The sequence below is a fragment of the Eulemur rufifrons genome, chromosome 14 (assembly GCF_041146395.1).
Source record: "Eulemur rufifrons isolate Redbay chromosome 14, OSU_ERuf_1, whole genome shotgun sequence".
Lineage (NCBI taxonomy): Eukaryota > Metazoa > Chordata > Mammalia > Primates > Lemuridae > Eulemur > Eulemur rufifrons.
Genome location: NC_090996.1, coordinates 25,476,307 through 25,499,959, shown reverse-complemented (window position 1 = coordinate 25,499,959; position 23,653 = coordinate 25,476,307). Strand labels below are relative to the sequence as shown.

At 53.9% G+C, this 23,653-nt stretch overlaps 1 protein-coding gene across 1 annotated transcript in view; it reads left to right on the top strand.

Annotated features, from left to right (window-relative positions):
* The window catches only part of ABCC1 (ATP binding cassette subfamily C member 1 (ABCC1 blood group)), a 117,101-nt gene that overhangs the window by 76,206 nt on the left and 17,242 nt on the right, over positions 1-23,653 (top strand). Inside the window, exons 15-21 of the mRNA XM_069486886.1 lie at positions 2,259-2,334; positions 4,501-4,627; positions 6,989-7,165; positions 9,305-9,472; positions 11,644-11,827; positions 21,010-21,100; positions 22,322-22,457. Of these exons, the coding sequence (XP_069342987.1) occupies positions 2,259-2,334; positions 4,501-4,627; positions 6,989-7,165; positions 9,305-9,472; positions 11,644-11,827; positions 21,010-21,100; positions 22,322-22,457 (959 nt within the window). The remainder of the gene's footprint in view (positions 1-2,258; positions 2,335-4,500; positions 4,628-6,988; positions 7,166-9,304; positions 9,473-11,643; positions 11,828-21,009; positions 21,101-22,321; positions 22,458-23,653) is intronic.

Genomic DNA, 23,653 nt, shown 5'->3' with positions numbered 1-23,653 from the left:
AGTACCTGTTTTTGGCAGGTTTGTTTGTTTGGTAGCTTGTTATTTTATCCTTTCCAAGCCGATCCTCCTGGGCGGGGATTTTGTTGGCACCTGCCTCTCCAGACACTTAATAATAAATATTATTAGTGGCACTAAGAACAGTGACTGTTTCACTCCTATGATGCTCCCGCCACGCGTGTTCTGTTCCAAGGACACCAGCGTGCTGACTCAGCCCGTGCTCACTGTGGCGCTTCAGGGCCGTGGAAACCCCTGCTTTACTCAGCCACTTCCCCGAGACGGCACCGCGGCCGGAAAGCGACGTCAGGACTCTCGCTCACGCCGGTCGGTGTGGAGCCTGTGCTCTCGCCGGCCACATGGGGTGGCCGCACTGGGGCTTGCTGAGCACCCGCTGCGTGTCGAGCGTTGTTCGAAGGGCTCGCGTGTCCTGCCGTGTTTACACCCCCCGACAGCCCTCTGAGGTCGATTCCGTGATCATCAGCCCGGTTTTACAGACACAAAAGTGAGGCACAGAGGAGTTAAGTGACTTGCCCGTGGCCACCCTGCTGGGAAGCGGTAGCTCAGGGATTCAAACCCAGCCTGGCTCCGGAGCTTAGTAGATACAGTCAGAGGACGGAACATGCGTACACGTTGGTTATAACGTGCGAGCAACACCTGGCGCCTAGTAGGCGTTCAGGTGTCTTCAGTGCATAAAACACCTGATGCGTAGAAGATGCTGAACAGATTGTGGTGGTTGTCACTTCTCCAGCCTGAGGGCGACGCTCTCGCCCCAGGTGCAGGGCTTCTCATCCTGGGCACCACAGGCATTTGGGGACACGGTGTCCTCTGTTGTGGAAGGCGGCCCTGTAGGGTGTGGAGAAGTATCCCTGGATGCCACCCCTCAGATCCAGTAGCACCCACCCCGATTTTGACAACCGAAAATGTCTCCAGACACTGCCAGATGTCCCTGGAGGGGCCCAGTTTCCCGTGGTTGAGAACCACTGCCCGTCTTCCTCCCAGCATCCGTGGCCTGTGGCCATCTGCTCTCTGCTGTCCCGAGGACCAAGTCCCCTCGCCCAGTGTGAGAGTGATGCCTTCTACGGGGTCAAATTTCTCTGCAAAACACAGGCTGAAATTGGAGGCAGCCCGAGGAAGAGGAAGCCTCTTGCTACTAAAGTCGTTCACAGCTCACTGTGCAAGTGTCAGAAAACCCCTGGGCCTCAGCCCCTCCTTCCCCGGCTTTGACTCCGGAATGTCCCAGCCTTGGTGGCTCCCTGCTCCCAGGTCCCACCGTTCTCTGTAATTCCCCTCACTCCAGCGGCTTTTCTTGGATGCCTTAAATATTAATATTAATAGCACCTCTGGTCGCCTTGTTCGGGTTCAGTGCTCGCTCGCTCTGGGCGGAGCTGAGGGAGGAGGTTAGTTTGGGGTAGCCGGTTACTTCCTCTCCCTGCAGGTTGGAAGAGGAAGCTATTTCTTCATTTGACAACTTTAAAAGTCCCCGTGTGTTATCTCCAGGTGATGTTAACGTGGCTTGTAATTAAAAGACATTTTTTTAGGTGAGGGACGTGAAGTAAGAGGAAAATAAGGAAAAGCGCGTGAGGACAGGCACTAGGAGCCTGGAGCCACAGGAGCCACAGCTGGGGACCACAGAGCTGGGGAGCCGCAGAACGTGGGCTTTGTGTCACCCGCCCTCCCCGCCCCCAGGCCTTAAGGCCGCACTTCCTGTTCCACATCCTGCCTTCTCTGAGTTTGTCCCGCCCGGTGTTTGAGAAAGTTGACCTGCTGTGACGTGGCAGGTGGTGTGGCTGGAGCTGGGGGAGGACGAGGGACACAGCGTGCAGCCACTGGGGTGCAGGACCTGGCTTTGAGCACCAAGGAAGGGCCCGTGGGTCTGGTGGGGACCACCCTGCCGGAGCTGCCCAGAGCCTGCCTGAGAAGGGACGGGGGAGTCCCCAGAGCCTCGAGCAACCCTCTCGGGGCCCCCGCCTCTGCAGCTGTCTCCCTAGATGAGCGTCGGGGTGGCGCAACCCCTGTCTTACGAGGCCGAACCCTTTGCGGTTTCCTTCTGCTTTCTGGGTCTGAGGCTGCCTCAAAACTGCAGGCTGGGGTTGTCCTTTCGGAAACTGTGGCTGTGATATCACCAGATGTTGCCTGGCGCCCTTAGCGTCTAACATCTGGGGTTGAGCCACTTGATTGGGGAAGAAAATGAGCGTTCTGCTCGCGCTCGGTCCCGTGACTCCATCTGAGCCTGACGTGCTGTCTCTGCTGCTTTGCAGGAGCTGGGGGCACCGACAGCATCACCGTGAAGAATGCCACGTTCACCTGGGCCAGGAGTGACCCTCCCACGCTGAATGGGTAAGCCAGGACACGGGCACGCGCAGTGGCTTGGAGGGAGCCACGGGGCTTCGGTTAAACATGGATCTGAATTCCCGCCACACTCCAACACTGTGACTTTGTAAAGGTCACTTTGCATTTCTGAGCCTCAGTCTACCCATCTGGAAAACAGGTCCACCTAGACCTGCCTGGGCTGTCGTGAGGAGCAGACATGAAGGTGCATAGCCCAGAGGGTTCTCTCTAAGTGACAGAAACCATGCACGGCTAGGCTTAGACAGCACAAGGGGTTTTGGCTTGCGTAAATGAGAAGTCCACTTTCAGGTATGGTGTGATCCAGGGACTCGGTGCCACCAGAACTTTCTCTGTCCTTTCTTTGTTCCACTTCCCTCTGTGCTGCCTAATTCTCAGGCACCTTCTTCCTTTCTGATGGCAGGTGGCCCCCAGTAACAGCCTGCCTCGTCGGGACGTCTGCCTGCCTCCTACCAGCCCGGATTGGGTCACATGCCCCTCCCTGAGCCAGTCACTGTGCCTGCGGGGACTGGGCACACTGACTGGCCAGGTCCAAGGCTGTGGCACGGCTTGGGTCGGCTGACAGATGCTCTGTCCACTCGCGTTTCCTGCCAGGGTGGAATTGTTCTTCCTGGCCTCTCCCGAGTGCCCGGTTCACCCTGTCCCCCCTTCCCGGCCAGCTCTGCCCCTGGCACTCTGCCCACCGCAGTCCTTATCTGTCTAAAGCATGTGGTGTCTGAGCGCTTGACTTTGTCCCCCAGGCAGCTTGTCAGGTGCCTCTTATTTCTTTCTGACTGGTGGCCTTGCTAGCAGCTCTTTTGGGCCTCCTTAAGGAAAGCCCCAAACGCAGGGCCAGTGGGACCTTTTCAGAGGCCTCATTTATCCCCTGTACCCCCCAGCAGTCACCCCCTGCCCGGGTGGCCAAATTGCTGCTGTAGTTTATCGGGTGGGGGACAAACTCTCCAGAGAAAAGAAGCTATTATTTATAAAATTCATGCTGGGGCTGTGTGCTTAGGAATTTCTTCCTTCTGTCTAACTTAAATCCGGCCTGCTTCAGTGGCAGCTTTTCTCTCTTGTTCTGCTCCACAGCAGTCTGTGTCTGTGCCCTCCTTCCGTCTGTCCTTCCAGTCTCAAAGGCCTTCCTGTTCCGGTCACCCGTCCCCTGGAACCCCCAGAACCTTCTTTATCCCGTCAGCTCTCCGCTCTTCTCGGCCTGTTCGGATATTCCAGTCTCAGCTGGACGGTGGCAGATGTGGCCTCACTGGGCCTCCTGTCCACTCTGTCCCCATGGTCCATCCCCTCCCAGCACGGGGACAAAAGAATAATGAGATTTACCATGAGGCAAGGTCCTAAGAATTAAACAATCGATGACAGCGAAATCTGTCAGCATTTCTACTGATATTTTGAAATCGTGACGGTTGAAAAGCACAGTCAATGTCATTGAACCCAAGAAAGGCCTGGACGTGCCGGCCACGGGTGGAATCCCAGCTCTGCTGTGCTGACAGCAGCAGGAGTGGCACGGAGTTGTCCCCCGTCGTGTGACAGCCGGTCGTGCTGGTAGAACGTCGAGCTTGTTTTATTTTGCTTACCGCTCTTTGTTAAAGGATGGTTCCAGTAGAGATGCCTTCCTGAAACTCAGATTCGTTCGTGTCCCTCTCCCCTTCCCACCCTTGCGTGGCTCCCAGCTGGCAAAGCACTGGACGTCTAAGCATGGCGTCCTTCAAGGTCCTGCCTGGCCCGGCCACCACGGCGCCCCTCGTCACACCTGACGATTCGTCCCTTTGGGCCCTTCTCCAGCCGTTCCCAGGCTTCTGAGTCCAGGACACACCTGCTCTTCCCTTGGAGTTTGTTCCAAGGTGTCCCCTCCCTTCAGACATTGCGTCATGCCCCCAGCGAAGTTAGCGCCCCTCCGTGGGGCTCAGTGTGCCGTGAAACCTCTTCTCACAGGTGCCTGGCACCTCCTGGCACCTCCCGCCTGCCTCGCACCTGAGGGCCCTCGGAGATGGTCTGCTGGACGCAGCTCAGCCGTGGAAATGGCAGAAGGAATTTCAGGGCCTCAGGTGCCTGTGAGAGCCCTGCCGTCTGTCCGTCTGTCTGTTTGTCTCTCTACTCTGAGAAAATCCAGCCGGGCAGGCCTCGCGCGGCATGGCTGAGCCAGGGTGTGTCGTGTCGTTTCAGCATCACCTTCTCCGTTCCGGAAGGGGCGTTGGTGGCCGTGGTGGGCCAGGTGGGCTGTGGAAAGTCATCTCTGCTCTCAGCCCTCCTGGCTGAGATGGACAAGGTGGAGGGGCACGTGACCATCAAGGTAGGACAAGGACTGGGGCGGGGCAACAGGGGACTGGGGGGTGGCTGGCGGCCCGAGAGGAAGGTCAGGAACGACGCTGGTTATTTTGTGACTGTTGTGACTATTGCTGTGCCGGAATCGACAGCAGCAGGGTCTCTCCCCTCCTCATTCTCCTTCCGTTTCTCTCTCTCTCTGTCATTATTTCTCTTCTACCCTGTGCCATCCCAGAAGCAGGATTTTGGGATGATTTATTTCCTGCTGTGTCCCAGCACTTGGAGTGGTGCCCGGCGTGTAGCAGCCGCTTAATAAGTCTTTAGCAGACACACGAACCCCACCCCACCCCTGCCCCGGTACTCTCCGTGTGTCTCTGCTGTGCCTCTTGTGTGTCCTCCCACCGTGTCTGTGTGTGAGAGTTTCCGGCTTGTCCTTTCTCTTGATGGAGCTCTCTGTGTGTCTCTTCTTACAAATATAACAAAAGTTAAAATTTTTGATTTTGGAATATTTTCTTAAAGCATTTTTTTTTTAAAGGGTGGTCATCAAACTTATCAACAACTTGGGGGTAAAACAAGACAGTAGTTTTATTACTTTTAAATACACAGAGTACTTTGAACTGAGCTGAAATGCCCCAAGAGTGAACTTAAGAGGCTGCTTTGCAGGGCAAGTCCCGATGGAAATCAAGAGCCTTGTTTTGCATTTAGTTGGTTCCCTATGAATGCTTTTTCCTTCTGTTGAAAAACATGTTCCTGGAAGTTTTGTTGACAGTCGCATTTCCTGGAATGAGGTCTGCAGCAAATTCATCTTGTCAAAGAAACCTGGGAATACTGTATACTCTGACTCCTTCCTTCTAGGAGATTTATAATAAGCATTAACAAAGTAAAGGCTCTGAGAAGTCATGCAAGGAGAGAGAAAAACCATTTAACTTGGCGTAACTCTGCTTGGCCCTGACATATTTGCCTGAGCCTCCCTATGGTCTGAACAGCAATTGTTTACACCCCCAGAACTACTGTCTCTTGCAAAATCCACTTTGGGGAATGCTAGTTTATGCCATTGTTTTTATTTCAGAGCAAAATCCTTTCTTTGTTGGCTATATGATACCCTTCAGAAAGTTTACATTACAGTGGTTGAGTCCAAACTGATGGCATTTAGCTGTTGTTTTAAGAAATGTTCTGTCATTACTTTCAAGTACATGTTATAAAGTAGGATGAATGGGCAATGTGAGCTAGGTGAGGGGAAGAAAATTCCAGATCACGGTGGGATGCACGTTGCATTCTGTTTCATTAAGGCCAGGTTTCCATAGTCCCAGCACTACTGGCATTTTGGGCCAGATAACTATTTGTGATTAGTTGTTTTGCCTTGGTGAGGGGAGTGCTAGGAATGTGTTTAAACTATTTTTTTTTTTTTCTCTGAATGTTTTAGTTATGTATGGCTTGCGCTTACCATGTCTGGTTATCTGTGGGTTCTATGGTGAGGCTTGGTGACATTTTGGCCTCTTTTAAGTTAGGATATTAGAGTCAGCAGATAAATTATTTGAGAATTTAGATTAAGAGTGAGGGCACCCGGGATCCACTCTCAGCCTTGCCCCCTTGAATGCTCTTATTTAAGAACCTTCAGTGGTTCCCCATTACTTGTCCGATAAATCGCATGTTCCTCACCATGAATGCTAGCCCCGCCTGAGCCCCCCTGCTGCCCTCCGGCCCATTTCCTGCCTGTCATTCCCTCCCATGATCAATCCGTGTTCCCATTATAGTGGCCTTTCTGTTCCTTGCATGTGCCAGGTACGCCTTGTCTCTGGGCCTTTGCACGTGCTGTTTCCTGTGACTTGAATGCTCTTCCCTCTTCATGAAACTTATATCTCACCTTTCAATCTTTGTTTAACAAAATTTTAACAATCTCAGCATTTTTATTACTAAAATATCCGAAGCAAATATCCTTACCCCAGCTCTTATTCTCATGCTATTCATGGTACCTTACGTTAATATAGAAATAAAAACAGAACAGCCTTTGAAAGGGACTGCTGCAGCTCGGAAGTCCTTGCTTAAATGTCATCGAGGAAATTTCCTCAAGCAATCCTTCCCGATGTCCCAGTCTAGGTCAGACTTCTTAAAACTCTCATTTGTTCTTCTCTCTTAGCATCTGCTGCAACTGTAACCACGTAGTTTCTTGGTCACATCAGGGGCTTCCACGCTTTGGAGGCAGGGGTTTTTTAACTCCTGACACTGGAGTCAGTCATTCACCTCGTGTGGCTTCTGATCCCAGCTCTAGCATCTGTAGATCTTTGTGACCCGGTTTCCCTGAGTTGTGTCCTCCTGGCAGGTGGGTGGGGGCTGGCTGCTGTCCTGTGGATCAGGTCTGTCTGTCTCATCTCCTCCATTTGCCACGCAGGGCTCAGTGGCCTACGTGCCCCAGCAGGCCTGGATTCAGAATGACTCTCTCCAAAAGAACATCCTTTTTGGACGCCAGCTGCAGGAACGGTATTACAAGGCCGTGATAGAGGCCTGTGCCCTCCTCCCAGACCTGGAAATCCTGCCCAGCGGGGACCGGACAGAGATTGGCGAGAAGGTCAGTACAGTTGCAGCATCGGCTCCTAGATCAGTCAGCTGTTGCTGCGTAACAAACAACCACAACAGCTCAGTGGCTCAGTCAGTCGACTGCAGTTGGCTGACCCAGGCTGGGCTCAGCGGGGCGGTTCTGCTCCACACCGCAGGCCAGCTGGGCTTGGCTGCAGGCTGTGGTTTGGCTCAGGTCTACCCTGCATGGGTTCTTGCTGAGATTCGGGCTGGGGTCAGCAGCTTCCCAAGGGTGATCTCCTCTCATGGTGGCAGCAGAAGCCCAAGAGAGCCAAAAAAAAAAAAAAAAAAAGCATGCAGTGCCACTTAAAACACACTGTGCCTTCCATACACACATCAAGTCACTTGTCCACATCCAAAGGCAGGGGACCGGGAAGCACATGCTACCTTTGTGGTCGCATAGTTGCAAGGTCACATGACAAAGGGCATGCTATAGGGAGGAGGGGCATCTGATTCAAATGTCCACAGCACAGCCCCTGTCAGAACAGTGATAATAAAATAACAACACTGTTGCTAACACTTAACAGGGCATTTTCTCTGTGCCAGGCACTGTGCTTAACATTTTACATGTTTTATCCACAGCAAGCCAATGAGATGAGATTTGTTGTTATCCCTACTTAATGGTTGAGGAAAAGGAGGCACAGAGAGGCTAAGTGACTTGCCTGAGGCCACACAGCCACAGAGCTGCAGAGAGAGCATGGCTGCTGCATCCATGTTCGTACCTGTTACATTTTGTTACCTCTAAGGAGGGCCATTCTCTGTTCATATCAGTCCTCCCTCCCTCCCCGTGCCTTCCCATCCCCCAGGCTGTTCCTCAGCATCCCCCAGCCCCTGCCTACCCGCAGGCCTTTGCAGGAGCCTTTGCCTGGCCACCTCGCTCTGGTACCCCCTAGTGGTTGTCTGGTGTCTCAACCTCTCGGAAGAACCGAGCGCAAAGAGCTTGCCTGTGTCCCTTTAGTTACAAACCAGTGGCTCCACGAGCTTTCGGATTCGCTGAATGATTCTTTAAAATTGAGGCAAATCTGCAGCTCCTTGGAAAGAACAGACAAAGTGTTAGCAGGGGGCTCTGGGTTTGCAGAGGAGCTTGAGCTTGTGTAGGCGGAAAATGAGAACTGGGTTTAAGGATGCAGGTGATTCTTACGGACTCCACGGGCTGGGATGTGGTGGGTCAGGCAGGGGCTGGGACGGGCAGCCTGGCGCCTGCTCTGGTTTTGTCTCTCCTTTTCTGCACATCAGCGTTGTGCTTTTTTTTTTTTTTTTTTTCCTATTGGTTTGTTCCTGGCACTTGGAGACTCCTGACTGTCCCTGTGCCAGAGTCTGGAGGGAGAGACTATGATTGGCCTAGCTTGGGTCCGGTGTCTGTCCCTGGGCCAACAAGCTGTGGCCGGAGGGCCCATCAAGGGAACCTGGCTGCCAGGACTGCCTTGATGCGGGGCGGGGGGGAGGGCAGGCTTCCCTCGGGAGGGGCAGTTAACCCCGTGGGTGTCCACTGTGCTTCCCCAGCCAGGTACGGAAATGGCCTTGGGTTGTCTGTCGCAGGGGGATGGGGGGGCCGCTGCTGGTCCTGGCAGTGCCCTTCCTCCTGGAGAGTGGGCCTGGGCTGGATTTCGGCACCCCCAGGGTAGGTGCTGCCTGGACTCTATGATAGATCCAGAGTAAGCTGGCGGAAGGTGTCTGCTGCTAAGCACAGCATTAGCAACAGTGAGCATATCATCATCACATCCGCCCGTGCCTTCCATCCGACTGAAAGATCAGGAGCCTTCCCTTTAGCCAACATTATTCAGTGCCATAGGCAGCCTTCGATGAGCACTCACTGTGTGCTAGGTGCCCTGCCCTGCAACTCACAGGAGACTCGGGTTTTCTCTTTTGCCCGTTTTACAGATGGGGCTCAACCCCGTGCCATGGTCCCGTCCCTGGCTGTGGTGGAGCTGGGTCTCGAACCTGTGTTCGTGCAGGTGTAATCTGTGCCTTTAGTCTCACTTCAAAACAGGAGGCGGCGGGTGCGGGCCTGCAGGGCCTCCAGCCGGGGTCCACTGCCTCCCGAGCAGGGCGGGCTCTTGGGCGGCTCTGCTGCATTTCTTGAGTCTCAAGGTTTTCCAGGAAGCCCACCCCTCTGCCATGTCTCCCCCAGGGCGTGAACCTGTCTGGGGGCCAGAAGCAGCGCGTGAGCCTGGCCCGGGCTGTGTACTGCAACTCCGACGTTTACCTCTTCGACGACCCCCTCTCGGCGGTGGACGCCCATGTGGGAAAACACATATTTGAAAATGTGATCGGCCCCAAGGGGATGCTGAAGAACAAGGTACCTGCGGGTCGGGGAGGGGCGCGGGCGTCAGGCTGTCCTGCTCTTTGGCTAAGTTGGAACATGTCCCCTTTAGGAATCCTTTCCCTCGCTCGCTGTTTTTTTTTCTTTTTTGGTTTTTTAATTGGACTTTAGGAACACCTTTCTCGTGTTTCCCTTGGAAGCCTTCCCAAGACAGCCGTCTCATACTTGTCTTTATAGGGGTAAGTCCTCGGCATGGACTTGAATCCGTTGCCTCCTCTTGGCCAAAGAAGGCTTCTTTGCCCAGCTCAGTCACAGAGCTGGCTCCTCAGAGCGGAATCCCACCTCGCGACCTCCGGCGACGGGGCAGGCTGCACCTCCTTCCGTGCCCAGGTGGCCGCGGGTGGAGGGATGGAAGTTGGGAGCAGGGAAATTGCCAGGGCACCTTAACGTGCTTGGAAACAGTTCCTGTGGTTTTTTAGGGTAGTTGGTGGTGGCGGGTTGGTTCCTTTTTTTTTTTTTTTTTTCCTAAGTAGAAAACTAGCCCATGCCCATGGGGGAAAGATAGAAGATTAAGAAAAACATGAAAAAGAAAAACAGAAGAAATTTATGCACAGTCCCACCAGTTAGAGATTTTGTATTTCTTTCAAGTCCTTTTGCTATGTGCGTGAACTTTTAAAATAGAATTATCTTTTACACACACATTCGGGAAGCATTGTGCTGCCCAACCCATGGTCAGCATGCCCGTATGCACCAGTACTAATCTGTGGGAACATAATTTTTAAGTAGTAAAAAATATTTTGTGAAGTTATCAAAGTAATACTTGCCACTGGCAACAAAATCAATGCGTACGAGAATATATATATATTAAATAATCCTTATTTGTCCTGCACCCCTGATTCTTCTCTTGAGAGCTAGGGGTCTGCAAACCTGGCCCACTGCCTATTTTTGTGTGGTTCTCAGGCTCAGCGTGGCGTTTACGTTTTTAGATGGTTGGAAGGAATCTGAGGAACATTGTGTGACCCATGGAAATCGCATTAAATTTACATGTCAGTGTCCCCAAATAAAACTTTGTTGGAACATGGCCCGCTCAGTCCTCTTGGTGTCATCTATGGCTGCTTCATGCTGCAAGAGCAGCGCTTAGTTGCTGCCGTGGCAACCATAAGGCCCCATGCCACTGACAATGTTGAGTGTCTGGCCCTTTACGAAAAAACTATGCTGGCCGGGCGCAGTGGCTCACGCCTGTAATCCTAGCACTCTGGGAGACTGAGGTGGGTGGATCACTCGCTCGAGGTCAGGAGTTCGAGACCAGCCTGAGCAAGAGTGAGACCCCCCCCCCACCCCCCACCCCCGTCACTACTGAAAATAGAAAGAAATTATCTGGCCAACTAAAAATATATATAGAAAAAATTAGCCGGGCATGGAGGTACATGCCTGTAGTCCCAGCTACTCGGGAGGCTGAGGCAGGAGGATCGTTTGAGCCCAGGAGTTTGAGGTTGCTGTGAGCTAGGCTGACGCCACGGCACTCACTCTAGCTTGGGCAACAAAGTGAGATTCTGTCTCAGAAAAAAAAAAAAAAAAAATTTCCTGACTTTTGTTAGTAATTTGATGAATGTCTTCCGAGACGTTCAGATCTGCAGATAAAATATGCACATCTGTACAGATTTTTTTTTTTTTTGCTGGTTTTGGGGATGGCAGGCAAGGGGAGTTGCTTTAAAAAAAGTTACGTCATTGCATACAAATTCTTTTGCAGCTGCATCGCTCTTTTATTTATTTATTTATTGGAACTACTGTGTAGTTCCCTCCACCCTCCTGCCTTTCACCCGTCACCCTGGTTAACATTGCGAGCCCCCCGCTGTCAGTATACTCATTTTCCCTATTTGCTGAGTCTTCGCCATCCAGCGCAGTTTTACTTCTCTTGTTCGTTTCTCCGCCAGCCCTGGCATCTGGGCCAGGGCTCTTTGTCACTTTGGCTCCCTGTTGCCTCCCCGGCGCTGGGCACGGTGCCCGCTGCGTGGCGGGCCCCCGGCACGCGTGTGTCGCAGGGATGCACACGCAGACTCCGCCGCTGCTGTGTGCTGTCATCCCAGATGGCATTCCGCCTTCAGACCCCAGCGCTGCCCCCCCAGGTGTTCGCTGATTCCTCCTCCCTGAGCCAGGCTGTCTCACGCGTGTGCGCTCACACGGCTGCGTCTCCGCTTTGCCCGCAGACGCGGATCCTGGTCACACACAGCATCAGCTACCTGCCGCAGGTGGACGTCATCATCGTCATGAGTGGTGGCAAGATCTCCGAGATGGGGTCCTACCAGGAGCTGCTGGCCCGGGACGGGGCCTTCGCCGAGTTCCTGCGCACGTACGCCAGCGCCGAGCAGGAGCAGGCCTCGGAGGACGACGGTGAGGACGGCCTTGGGGTTCCTCCCCCTTGGGGGCCGCCTTGAAGGGCCACATGTGCCTCTTTGAAGTTGCCAGCAGCCATGCTGGGAAGGTGACTCATCAGGGCATTAGGGTGGGAGCTGGGCCAGCCCCGCCAGGAGCCAGCTGGGAGGATCGTCTTGACCCCTCCAGGGCCGAATTGAGAGGGCTCCCGTGTTTCCCGACCAGGCTTCGGGGCAGCCGACCCCAGGGCACGTCTTGCGCTTTCCTGCAATGTGGCCTTGGGCCTGCAGAGCTTCAGGGTCTTCATGACAAACATGGGGACTCTCGGAGGCTGAGAGAAGCCAAGGACATGTGCAACTCAGAGCAGATACGAGAGTCAGGAGGTGAAGCCAGTGCTTGAGCTTGCAGGCTCAGAGTTGGGACCTGGGTTCGAATCCCACTGCTCCTTTTTCCAGTTGTGTGACCTCAGGCCTGGCCTTCACACCCCTCTGAGCCCCAAAGAAGTGCAACAGCAGAAACAGCCATCTGGCATGTGGTGTAGACTGAATATGATTATGCCCATACAGCCTTTGCATGGTGCCTGGTACTTCCCAAGTGTCGAGTAAATGATAGCAGTTGTTACTACTACCCTGGAAGGGTGACGTGTCCCTGGCATCCGCTAGGTCACAGTAGGCTGGGACTGTGCACGTGGGATGGTCTCAGAGGGGCCCACTGGGTCCCTGAAGAATTCTGGCCTGGGACCTCACCTTGACCTTATTTGAAGCACATGGGGTGAACTCCTGAGAATCCGCTTCTCGGTTGGTTTCAGGTTCAGGGGTTGGTTTGCAGCCTCTCAGGCCACTCTGTTCCTGGGTCACACTAGCATCTCAGAAGATCCTCTGCTCGACTCCCTTCTGGGGGCTTTGACCCGTGTTGACATGGGGAGGGAACAGGTCACCTGATGCTTTTTTTGGGCCCCAAAGGGGACCCCACCTTTGGTCTGGGGTACCCTGATTTGGTTTCAGCTATTGCTAAAAAGATTGTGGCTTAAGAGAGGTCACCTGTCCTGCTTTGATCTCCCTCTTTTAGGAGCTAAGTACAAGCTCCCTGGGCCTGTGGGGGTGGGGTGTGATTTTTATGTATTTGGTCCCCAAACAGGGCTCAGATGGACTGTCCTCAGGTAGGGCTCCAGGGCTGTCCTGTCGCATAACTGCCAGGGGCACGGTTGACACCACAGTCTGTGCATGGGGCCCCCTTTGGGATTGCCAAGAAGGAGCTGTTTGCTGTTCGTGTTCCCAGTCCTTCAACGGGGACTCACTGAGCACCTGCTGTGTGTTAAGTCCTTGTATTATTGTCCTAGGGCTGTTGTAACCGAGTACCACAAACGGGGTGGCTTAAACCACAGAAATGCGTTGTCTCCCAGTTTTGGCCTCCAGAACTGTAAGATCAAGGTGCAGCAGGGTTGGTTCCTTCTGAGAGCCGTGAATCTGTCCCAGGCCTCTCTCCTGCTGCGGGCGGTTTGCAGGCCGTCTTTGGCACTGCCTGGCTCGTGGTAGCATCGCCCCGCTCTCTGCCTTCACAGCCCCGTGGCGCTCTCCCTTGTGTGCGTGCCCGGCTCCAGATTTCCCCCTGTATAAGGGCACCAGCCGTATTGGATTAGGGAGGGGCTCCCCCTGCTCCGGTGTGACCTCATCTTAACTGATCACATCTGCAGTGACCCTGTTTCCAAATAAGGTCGCATTCTGAGGTGCTGCAGGCTGGGGCTTCAGCATGTGCATTTGGGAGAGGGCACAATTCAACCCCAAACAGGTCGTGTGCTGGTTTTTGGGGAGATAGCGTTGCAGAAGTTATGGGCAAATCCCTGTCTTCATGGACCTGAGAATCCAGTGGACAAAAAAGACAGTGAACAATGGACAGCTAAAGGTGGCTTCAGACAGCCTTATGTGCTGTGGAGACAGAAACGCAGTACCCTGGGATGCGGAGGGATGGACAGCCTGGTGACGGCTCAGACAGGGTGGTCAGGGAAGCCCTCTCTGAGGAGGGGACATTGACATGGGAAGGAGGCAGCAAGGAGAAGAGCCGGGAACAGTGTTCTGGACACAGGGAACAGCAAGCTCGAAGGCCTCAGGACCAGTGTGAGCTTTACCTTGTCTCAGAGACAAGAAGGAGGCCAGTGTGGCCAGACCACGGTGGGCCGGGGATGGGTGGGGCTGAGGTCAGCCGGGTGATCGGCTTCCAGGGAGGAGTTTGGGTTTTGGCCTAAGTGCAGTGGGAAGCCACTGACTGTCAGAAAGGGGAAGTGACCGGCCTGAGGGCACACAGCAGCTGCTGGCGGGGTTGGCACCTCTAGTCTGGGCTCAGTTTCCCATCCTCGGCTCCTTCAGTGGTCTCTGAGTCTGCCGTTTGGTGGCAGATTGACAACCCTGCATTAGGAGTTCCGCTGCAGGAGTCCTAGTGGTTCTCAGTAAGTGCTTTATTGAGATATAATTCACGTACCGTACTGTGCACCCGTGTAAACTGTACGATCAACGATTGTTAGTATATTCACAGAGTTGTGCGTCTCCACAATTTTAGAACATTTTCATCACCCCCAAAAGAAACCCATTAGCAGTCACTCCCTGTTTTCCCCCAACCCCCAAGCTCTAAGCAACCACTACGTTACTTTCCGTCTCTGTAGATTTGCCTGTTGGGGACATTTCGTAGAAAGGGAATCATCTCACATGTGGAATTTCGTGACTGCTGCTTTCACTTAGCATGGTGTGTTCAAGGTTCACCGGTGTCGTAGCTTCATGTCTTTGTATGGCTGAATAATGAATGTTTCATTGTATGGATGTACCACATCTTGTTTCTTCCTCTGTAGAAGGACACTTGGATTCTTTCCACTTTTTGACTATTGTGAGTGATGCTGCTATGAGTCCTGGAGGTTTTAAAGGAAAAGTGTTTTTGTGTTTTGCCAATGGGTGACGGTTGACGTTCCCTAAGCTTTTGAGTTCTCTGCTTTGAATGAGTTTCTGCACCTTCGTGCCTCTGCGGTTGGAAAGTTCTGCCTTCAGTCTAGCCTGTTTCCTCTTGCTGCAGAATTCCTTGCTCTGTCTCTTAGCTGTGGCAACTTCTCAATCACTGTATTTCACCAGCCTGCGTGGCGGGGCTACATTTAGGCAAAAATAACCCTCTGTGGTTTTTAAATCAACATGTATGGGTGTAACTGAATCCTTTGCCCAGATTGAGGTCTCTCTCCCTCTCTTTTCCATCGAGGTGAGGCAGGAATGTCCTTAAACTCTGTTGGCCTCAGATGGGCTCGTTCCCCAGCTGCCAGCATACCCAGCACAGTTTATACAAAACACAGAATGCTGCCAATTTCTTTATTTTTTGTGTGCATCAGCATTTAATTTGGTGATGAAAATACCACCCACTGCACTAGCACCTCTGTGGGTTCAGCCACCCGCCTCCTGCCAGGCGGGGCGCTGAGGCCTTGGCCTGTGGGTCTTCAGTCTAACTGGGCGGCCCCCCTCTTTCTCCGCCTCTCCGGAGGGGCCCCGTCTCTAGCGTCTTGGCATTGGGGTCTAGTCTTGCTCAACTTCAGCCGGCTCTAAGCGCCAATGACCTTGGATTTCTTCGAACCACATTTTTGGCTCCTCCTAAAGGGTAACATTTTTCCTTGTTGGATTAATCAGGTCTTTTTTTAGAACACCCAGGCTGCAGCCGGCTGAGGGGTATGCGGCTCGGGAGGAGTCCTTCTCAGGGGGGCGGGGAAGGGCGGACATACGGGGGCCAGGCTTGTGGAGGGGGAGAGACTGACCCCTCCCCCGGCGATATTTAGTATACTGATTTCTAGGAAATCTACTTATTTTTTTACTTTTCTGGATGACAAAGAAAGTGAAAAACATTTTTATGACTCCGGTTTCTTTTTTTCAGAAACCTAAAACCTACAGCGGTAGTTTTCAATGGGGAGCAAATTTGCCCCCCGTCCCTCGGGGATATTTGGCAACGTTTGGAGACATTTTTGGCCGGCACCGCCGGAGCCGGGGTTGCTGCTGGCATCTGGTGGGTAGAGGCCAGCGGTGTTGCTAAACGTCCTCCACGGTGCCCGGGACACCGAGGGAGAGGGGCCCTGAAACGCTGCGACTCCACTGCCCCAGGTTCTTTTTCCTTGTCATCCTGGGAGAAGGGCCTTCATTCCATCCATGTGGCCGTTTTTCAAAGCCTTGCTGAAACCGTGTCTCAACCTCGTGGCAAGTATTTGTCACTCAGTTTTTTTTTCTCCTGGTTATAACATCAGTATGTGGTCATCACAGACATTTGCAAACTGCCGAAGAGCGTTAAGAATCAGGAAAAAGAACATCCCTCCTGCTCTGCCACCGCCCGGGGGGGCACAGCCACTGTTAGCGTCAGCGTCTTTTCCACCCAGGCCCTTTCCCTTGGCGCAATGGAGATCACCTTGCAGTTTCCTCCTTTCTCCTCCTGTCCCCTCCTCAGCCCCGGGTCGGGGGCACCTCCCCACGTCACAGGGTTTGCTGTGGCACTGCACAGCCACCCGAGAGCCGGTCGCGCAGGCGGCACATTCCTTCTCGCTGTCCTCAGTGGCCGCGTTTCTTCCTCTTTGGAGGACGAAGAACTTTCAGAGCCGAGGCCGCAGGAGAGGAGGTGGGGTGATGTAGCCAGGCAGTTCCGTTTTTGGTCAAAAACGAGGCGTTGACTATAAAGCAGTGAGTTGCATTCTTCCCTCAGGGGAGGCCGGCCTGCTGGCGCTTGCCCAAGCAGAGTTCCAGAACCTTCTTGAGTCACGGCGGTGTTGGTGGAATAAACAGCGAGGCTCCTGAGGTGCCTGCTGCCGGGGCTGGCAGCCGAGTATGCGGACCAGAGGCGGCACTTGTGTGGTTCAGGGTAGGGAGGACACCTGAGTTGTCACCATCAGAGACCCATCACCTGGGTGACCCATCGCCTGGGAGGACTCAAGGGACATTCAATGACTGACAGGTTGTATATGTTTGCTTTAAAAAAAGAAAAAGAATTCTTAGTATTTTACAGCATTCTCCAGTCTCCCCACTCCCCCACCCCCCATTCATTTCTCCTTCCCCTGCCTTGTTTTTCTTTGTAGCAATTATCACTGCCTGTCAGTAAGTTCTAGATCTTCTGGTTTGTCTGTCATCTCTCTCTTCTCTCGGAATTTAAGCTCCCTGAGGGCTTTTTGGTCACTCTGCATCCCCAGGTCTGAGAACAGTGCCTGGCACATAGTAGACACTCAGTAAACATGTTAAATGAACGAGTGAATGATTTACACCTTGATTAAGGCTCACTCTGTATAAGCAATCGATAGGTCAAGGGGCTTTGGATCTTTACACAGCTGCACAAATATCCCAGATTAGAAGAAAATATGAGTTGACTTTACCTATTTCTCTCAGGGCTGATTTAGAAACCAGCTTTGTAGGTATGGGCTGTGGGAGGGCGCTGTGGCTGTGGCTGGCCTGTGCCCCTTCTGGTATTGGAAAGTCCGCTCTGCTTGTTCACGTGCCGTTGGCTTGTCAGTCTGTCCATCTGCCCGTCAGGTGTGTACAGAGTGCCTGCTGTGTGCTGCAGGGCCACCTGATATGTGAGCCACCATGTGGAATGGTCCCCCCACCCCGCAAGTTATGCAGTGCACATCCTGTGTAACCATACTTGGCAGCCTGGAGCACCAGGTACCGGGAATAGAGTGGTGGACAAGACCCACTCTGTACCCTTGAGAATTGACAGTCTGATGGGAGGAGACACACTAAATACTCGAGGACATCATGGTGCTAAATGCAGGGGTGGAGGGGTGCCTGAAGGCGTATGAGAGTCCAGAGAAGGGGTCCCCATCCCCGCGAGGGAGGGTCTAGAATGACATCTGAGCCACGTCACCTTCTCTTCCCCTTCTCTTGGCTCCATGCGCAGCTGGCTCAGTGTACACTTCCCTGGGGCCTCTAAGAAGCCATGTCTGTCCTCGAAGAACTAAGGCTGCGGGCTGGAGCTGGGGCCCGTGTCACCTCCCAGTGTCACGCCTGCCCTCCCTGCTGGAAGACTGTGTTTCTTTCCTTTGCTGCCGTGAAAACAGACACGAAGACAGAAGGTTGATCTACGTTGCTTTTCTAGCTCTATTTATGTTTAAACACAGTTACGGCTCTTTGAGAAAGGGGTTGGTCTCGGGCAGTGTCAGGGATCCACCCAGCCTGTGTGGGATGGGGAAACTGAGGCACGAATGGAGCAGACGCGTCAGCCATCCTCGTGTCTCTCCCCTGCAGAGAAGCTGGCGCGTTCATTCCCTCTGGGCATTTCGGTGGGGGTTTGGGGTAGGGGGGCGGGTTTTGCCTCGGTTCTTAATACTTTCTTGGTTCTCGTGAATTCCCAGGCAGCGAGGTGGCAGACGCGGAGGAAGAAGGTCAGTGGTGCTGGGCCGGGGTGGGCCGTGCTCGCAGCAGCAGGACGCAGACCGGTTTGCAGTGCCGCTGCATGCCTCGGGAGGGGCCTCGCGTGGCTGCGTTTGCGCCCCTCCCGTTGCTCATTGGTTCATTCGGCAAACGTTCAGCGGGCGCCTACTTTGTGCCAGGCATTGTGGGTGGCGCTGGGTGGAGCAGTTTGAGTCTCCAGATCTCCCACTCACCGCCTGGTGACCGTGGCTAAGTGTTCCTATTTCGTGGTCACGATACCGCCACCTCAAAGGGGATGGTGGTGTGAAATGCCTGGCACACGGTAGATGGAGATAAATGGTAACAGTTTGATGGACGATGCCACCCACGAGTCCTGGGCCAAGATAGCGCAGGGTGATCATTGCGTGTTGAGGAGCTGCAGGTGGCGGCCGGGGCCCCGAGGAGAGGGGTGTCCCCTGGCTGAATTGCAGCAGCTGCAGAGGACCCGGCCATCCTGCCTTCGGTAACCGGTAGTGTGTGGCTGAAAGTCCTGGCTAAGGCTCTATTGCAAGTGACAGAAGCCGACTCGGGCCACCTTAAACAGAGAAGGGCGTTTACTGGAAGGGTAGCGGGCAGCCTGGGAATCAAAGGCAAAGCTGAGCAAACAGGCCTCAGGAAACGGGAACTCCAGGAATTTAGACAGACTCTTTCAGGACAGATGAGCTGTCTTTGGTCCTTGTAGACCACGGATGATGGTTCAGGGTCCTGGGAGAGGGCTCTGCTGGGGTGACCTCAGGCAGGCCCCTCCTTGGCTCAAGGAGCCTGGGGTGCTGATTGACAGGCTGCAGGGAAGAGGGGGAGAGCTAATTCCTTCAAAAGGCCACAGGATGGTGGACCAGCTGGTGTTCATGGTCCTCTTCTTAGACTCTGGGTCCTCCCCCTTGCAGGGTAGAATTTTCCAGCTGCCCCGGTTGGAATGCCCACCTGTGGACTGATAGGTGGGCTGCGCAGGCCACCATGGAAGCGCCGGTCGGGACCTGGTGGTTTGCACTCATGACGAGCAGGGGAGAAGGGAGGCTGAGGCTTACAGGAGGGCACGAGGGCTGCTGGGCGGGGAGAGGGGCTGTCTGCAGTGTGCCACCTAGAGAACAGGGGTCCCCAGAGTGTCCCGGAGCATCCCATCCCTGCACAGAGAAAGGTAGCTAAGGCCAGGCCTGGCTTCCAGCGCCATGCATGTGCACGAGTACTGGCTGCGTGTGGCTACATGGGAAGTCCTGCTTGTTATCCCCCTTCCTGAGTGATGTGGCTATTTTTGGTTTGTGTTGTTTTTTATTTTTTAATTAAAAACGCTAACATTAGAGGGACTGTTTAAGGCAGTGGTTCTCACTCCTGGCTGTGCCCCAGAATTATCTGTAGAACACGTTTCAAAACGCATGTGGCAGTAAGCACCTTGAGGTTGTGTCACCGGCACTCGCTGCACCAAGCCCGGCGAGTGATCTCGTTTCGCCCTCCTGCCCTGAGGGTGGAGTCTGCCGCTGTTCCTGTTCTGCAGATGTGGTCATCGAGGCCCAGAGAGGTTTATCACGGCCCCCCAAGGCACACAGCTAGGAATTGAGAAGGCCCTTGCCTCACGTCCCAGTTGCCCGACTGCATTCTAATTCAGAGTCCCTGCAGGGACCGGGCTGGGCAGGCATCCACTCATCTGTAGAGCACCTGCCCCCAGGCCAGGGCCCATCCCCTGCCCCTCCTTCCCTTCCCGTCTGTCTGTGTCTCCCTGTCGCTGTCACCTGAGGGCGGTGGCTGCCTTTCTGGAGTCTGCTTTTACTGTGTCACATCAGCGCGTTCCCAGGGTCCCCCTGACCGCCTGCTGGCTGCGTGTTTATCCCCTTTGTACCTTCTCTCCCCACCTCTCGGGGGGCCTGGCCTGTGGTGCCCGGCTTGTGCTGTTCTCTCTCCTGTTACCAGGCAGGGAGCAGGTCCGTGCAGAGCAGGTGAACAGTAACGCATCACCGAGTCGTCGTGAAGGCGAAGGGAGCTGATCTGTCTCGGCACCGCACGGTGCCTGACGCTCACGTAGTCAGTATTTGCTGTCACCGTCGGTGACGTTCTGTGATGATCGTTGATGCTGGGTGGATTCTTCCTGGGGCTGGGGCAGGCAGCCAGCTGGTGCCTGCCACGCTGGCCTTCTCAGGATCTCTCCTAAATCTGCATCCCAGGGGTCGCCAGGGCTGGGGTCTTATCTGAGGCTCAGCTGGGGAAGGGCCCACTCCCAAGTTGACACGGTGGTTCAAATATGGAAATGCTTCCCTGTTAGTGGGGAAGCAGCCACTGCCCAGGGACCCCTACCCTGGATTCTCGGGACCTCCCCATGATCCGGCAGCAAAAGGGTTAACTCCTGGCACCACAGGGGCCCCTGGGCCTCTTGTTGGCTGACACCCTTGTCATACTGGTTGTTTATTTTGGGTATCACTCCTACTTGGGATGCTTGGGGACTAGTGGGCTCCGTCCCCCGTGTGGGTCCCGCATCCCAGTCCTGTTAGCAGAGCCTGATGCTCAGGTACTGTGGGCACAGCCGGGTGTTCCCCATCGCTGCTGGCGCAGGCCGCCTGCTCAGCCCCGGTGCCCTCAGCTGACGGGACTGTCGGACAGTTGGAAAGTGCCATCCCTGCCCCAAGGGACCTGGCTCCAGATACCACCTGCACCCCAGTGGGACAGCGGCTTGTGGCCTCAGCAGGGCAGGTCTGTGTTTCTGAGCTTCCTGGTGGCCAGGTTGTCAGCTGTCTCCTCTGTGCCGTGACGGTCTTCCCTGGCTCCTGAAACCCCAACTGCCCCCTTTGTCTCTCCTTTTGCTACCAGGGATGACGGGTGTCGGCAGTCCGGGGAAAGAGGCCAAGCAGATGGAGAACGGCGTGCTGGTGATGGACGCCGCCGGCAGGCAGCTGCAGAGGTAAGCGCCGGGGGAGGCCGGGTCCCGAGGACCCTGCTATGCCCCCCAGGGGTGCCAGCTGCGAGGCCTAACGCACCAAAAGACGCTCTCGGCTCCCCTGGGGTCCGGGCAATGTGGGCGTTCTGCCTCCCCTCCCGAATCCTCCACGGGTCTCACTTTCCAGAGCGCAGAGGCCCAAAGGGGGAGCCGGGCGCTGTCCCTGCCAGGTGGCATGACTGGCACGGGCCTCGTGGTTTAGCCATCCGTCCACGCCTCTGACACTCGGGTTCCCTACATGGTGCGGATCTTCGCTCAGGTCACCCAGAGGGGCCTGGGAGATTCGGGATTTGAGAACCAGTGTTTGATTTAAAACAGTCACAAGTAACAGTGACTTACTGTTCCTAGAAGGAACTGAGGTGTTACCTCTAGGGGTTAGGGGAGAGGGAAAAAAGAACGGTAAAGAGTAAAATATTTTCTATGTTTAATTTTGTCCATGGCATTAGTGCTTGTCTAATGAGCTAATTTTTTTTTTTTTTTTAAAGATAAAGCAAATAGGACAAAGCGTTACCATTTGTTACTTGTGGGTGACACGTGGTATCTGTTTTATATATTTTGGGACCTTTATGTTTAATATATTTTAGCACCAAAAATAAAATGACAAAAGATTGAGAAAGATCTTACATCTGTGCACAGAGATACAGATAATTTACACGCATGTATATGTAAAGAGAATGATAAAGCACATAGGGCAAAATGTGAAGAACTGGTGAATCTGGGTAAAGGATATTAGAGTCTGTTGTGCTATTCTTGCAACTTTTCTATGAATTTGAAATTACACGCAAATAAAGTTTTCCAAAAAGTCAGCATTTAAAAAAAAACTTTAAAAAGATAAAATAAGTTGAGAGGGCTGGTTGGTCATCTTTCAAAATGAAAAAGATCCAAAAAAGAAAACAGAATGAAAAACAAGACAAAGTACCAAACCGGTTCAGTCTTGTGGTTTACAGACGTGGCCTTGAGGGAGGAAGGTGCCTGGGCGCCGAGACGGTCAGAGCATCGTAGGTGGCATTGCCCACAGCTGTCATTCCTGCCCGAGACGTTCCCTTTCACCCTGAGCAGTGACAGTGACGTGGGGTGTGCCTGCACACGCGTGAGCTTGCAAATGCACTCGCAGCCCTGGCTCAGACCCGCTGGCCCTGCCCGAGGCGTCCGTGCGGCTGACATCCCCGTGCTTCCCTTCCCCAGACAGCTCAGCAGCTCCTCCTCCTACAGCGGGGACGTCGGCAGGCACCACCACAGCACGGCCGAGCTGCAGAAGGCCGGGGCCAAGAAGGAGGAGACCTGGAAGCTGGTGGAGGCGGACAAGGCTCAGACCGGGCAGGTGAGGCCCGGCTGCCTACGCAGTGCCGGCGACCCGGGTTCACCAAGCGCACACTGTGCCGGGTGCGTTGTCTGTGTGAACTCTCGTATCTGGCCCACCTGGCTTGCGAAGGTGCTGTTCACAGCGCTGGGAAACCGAGGCCAGAGAGGCTGAGTGACTTACCCAGGGTCGTGCTGGTGAGTGGCAGAGCTGGGATTTGAACCCCCGCAGTCAGACTCCAGGGTTGGCACTCGCAGTCTCTGCTCTGCTGGCTGCCCCCTGGCTTTGAGCAGCTCTGAGGTTCCTGTTACCTGCAGGCAACCTGGGTGCTTTAAATCACCTGTGCACAAGGTGGCTTCAGGTTGTGCAGAGACAGCACCAAAGAGCATTGGATGGAGCAGAAGAATATTTTTTGTGTCTTTTTCATTTCTCTTTTAGTCCGTACGATTATATCCTGAGAAAGTCTCAGCTGGGTGCTGGCCTGTCTTTGATACCTGACAACTGCGAGCCTCTCTTTTTGACAAGGGGAGCAGGTTTCAAGCTCTTGTTTTATTGTATTTTTTTTTCAAAGATCATCTATTTTGGGCAGGTGTCCATAATTTTCCATTTATGGGAGTGATCCAAAGTTTATTTTTAAAAATAAATGTGGTTATGTTAAAAAAAAATAGGGAATGGGCCTTTTGAAGTAAGTAAAAAAATAAACACACAGATAAAAAAATAAAAAAAAACCCACGAAAGGTGGTGGCGCAGGGAGTGAGGTTCGGGGACTTTCTCTTACGTCTCCCTGGGTGTGTCCAGAGCCTCCTGGGCCCTCTGCTCCCAGCTTTTCCCCATCCTGTCGTCACAGCCAGGGCTGTGGCCCGGGGCAGAGGTGATGGTTGTGTCCCCTCTCACCTTGCTCTTACCCTCCAGGGAGCCAGAGAAATTACCTGAAGTCAAGGATTTGGGAAGGAAGGGCCAGAGATGGCAGGTTCGTTTATTTCTCACTTAATCTCTAGAGGAGATGGTCTCAGTGTTGTCCCGTGTTATAGTCGAGGGACACTGAAGCCAGCAGGCTTGTCACGTGTGAGAGTCAGAGCCAGAGTGGACCTGGCTCAGCACGCGTGGTCATTCCTGACCCCTGCGCCCTCCACGGTCCACTGCACGTGAGGAAGGGGTCCCCTGTGGACGAGTTCCAGGGACAGCAGGCAGCGTGGCTGCGTGGGGAAGCCAAATGG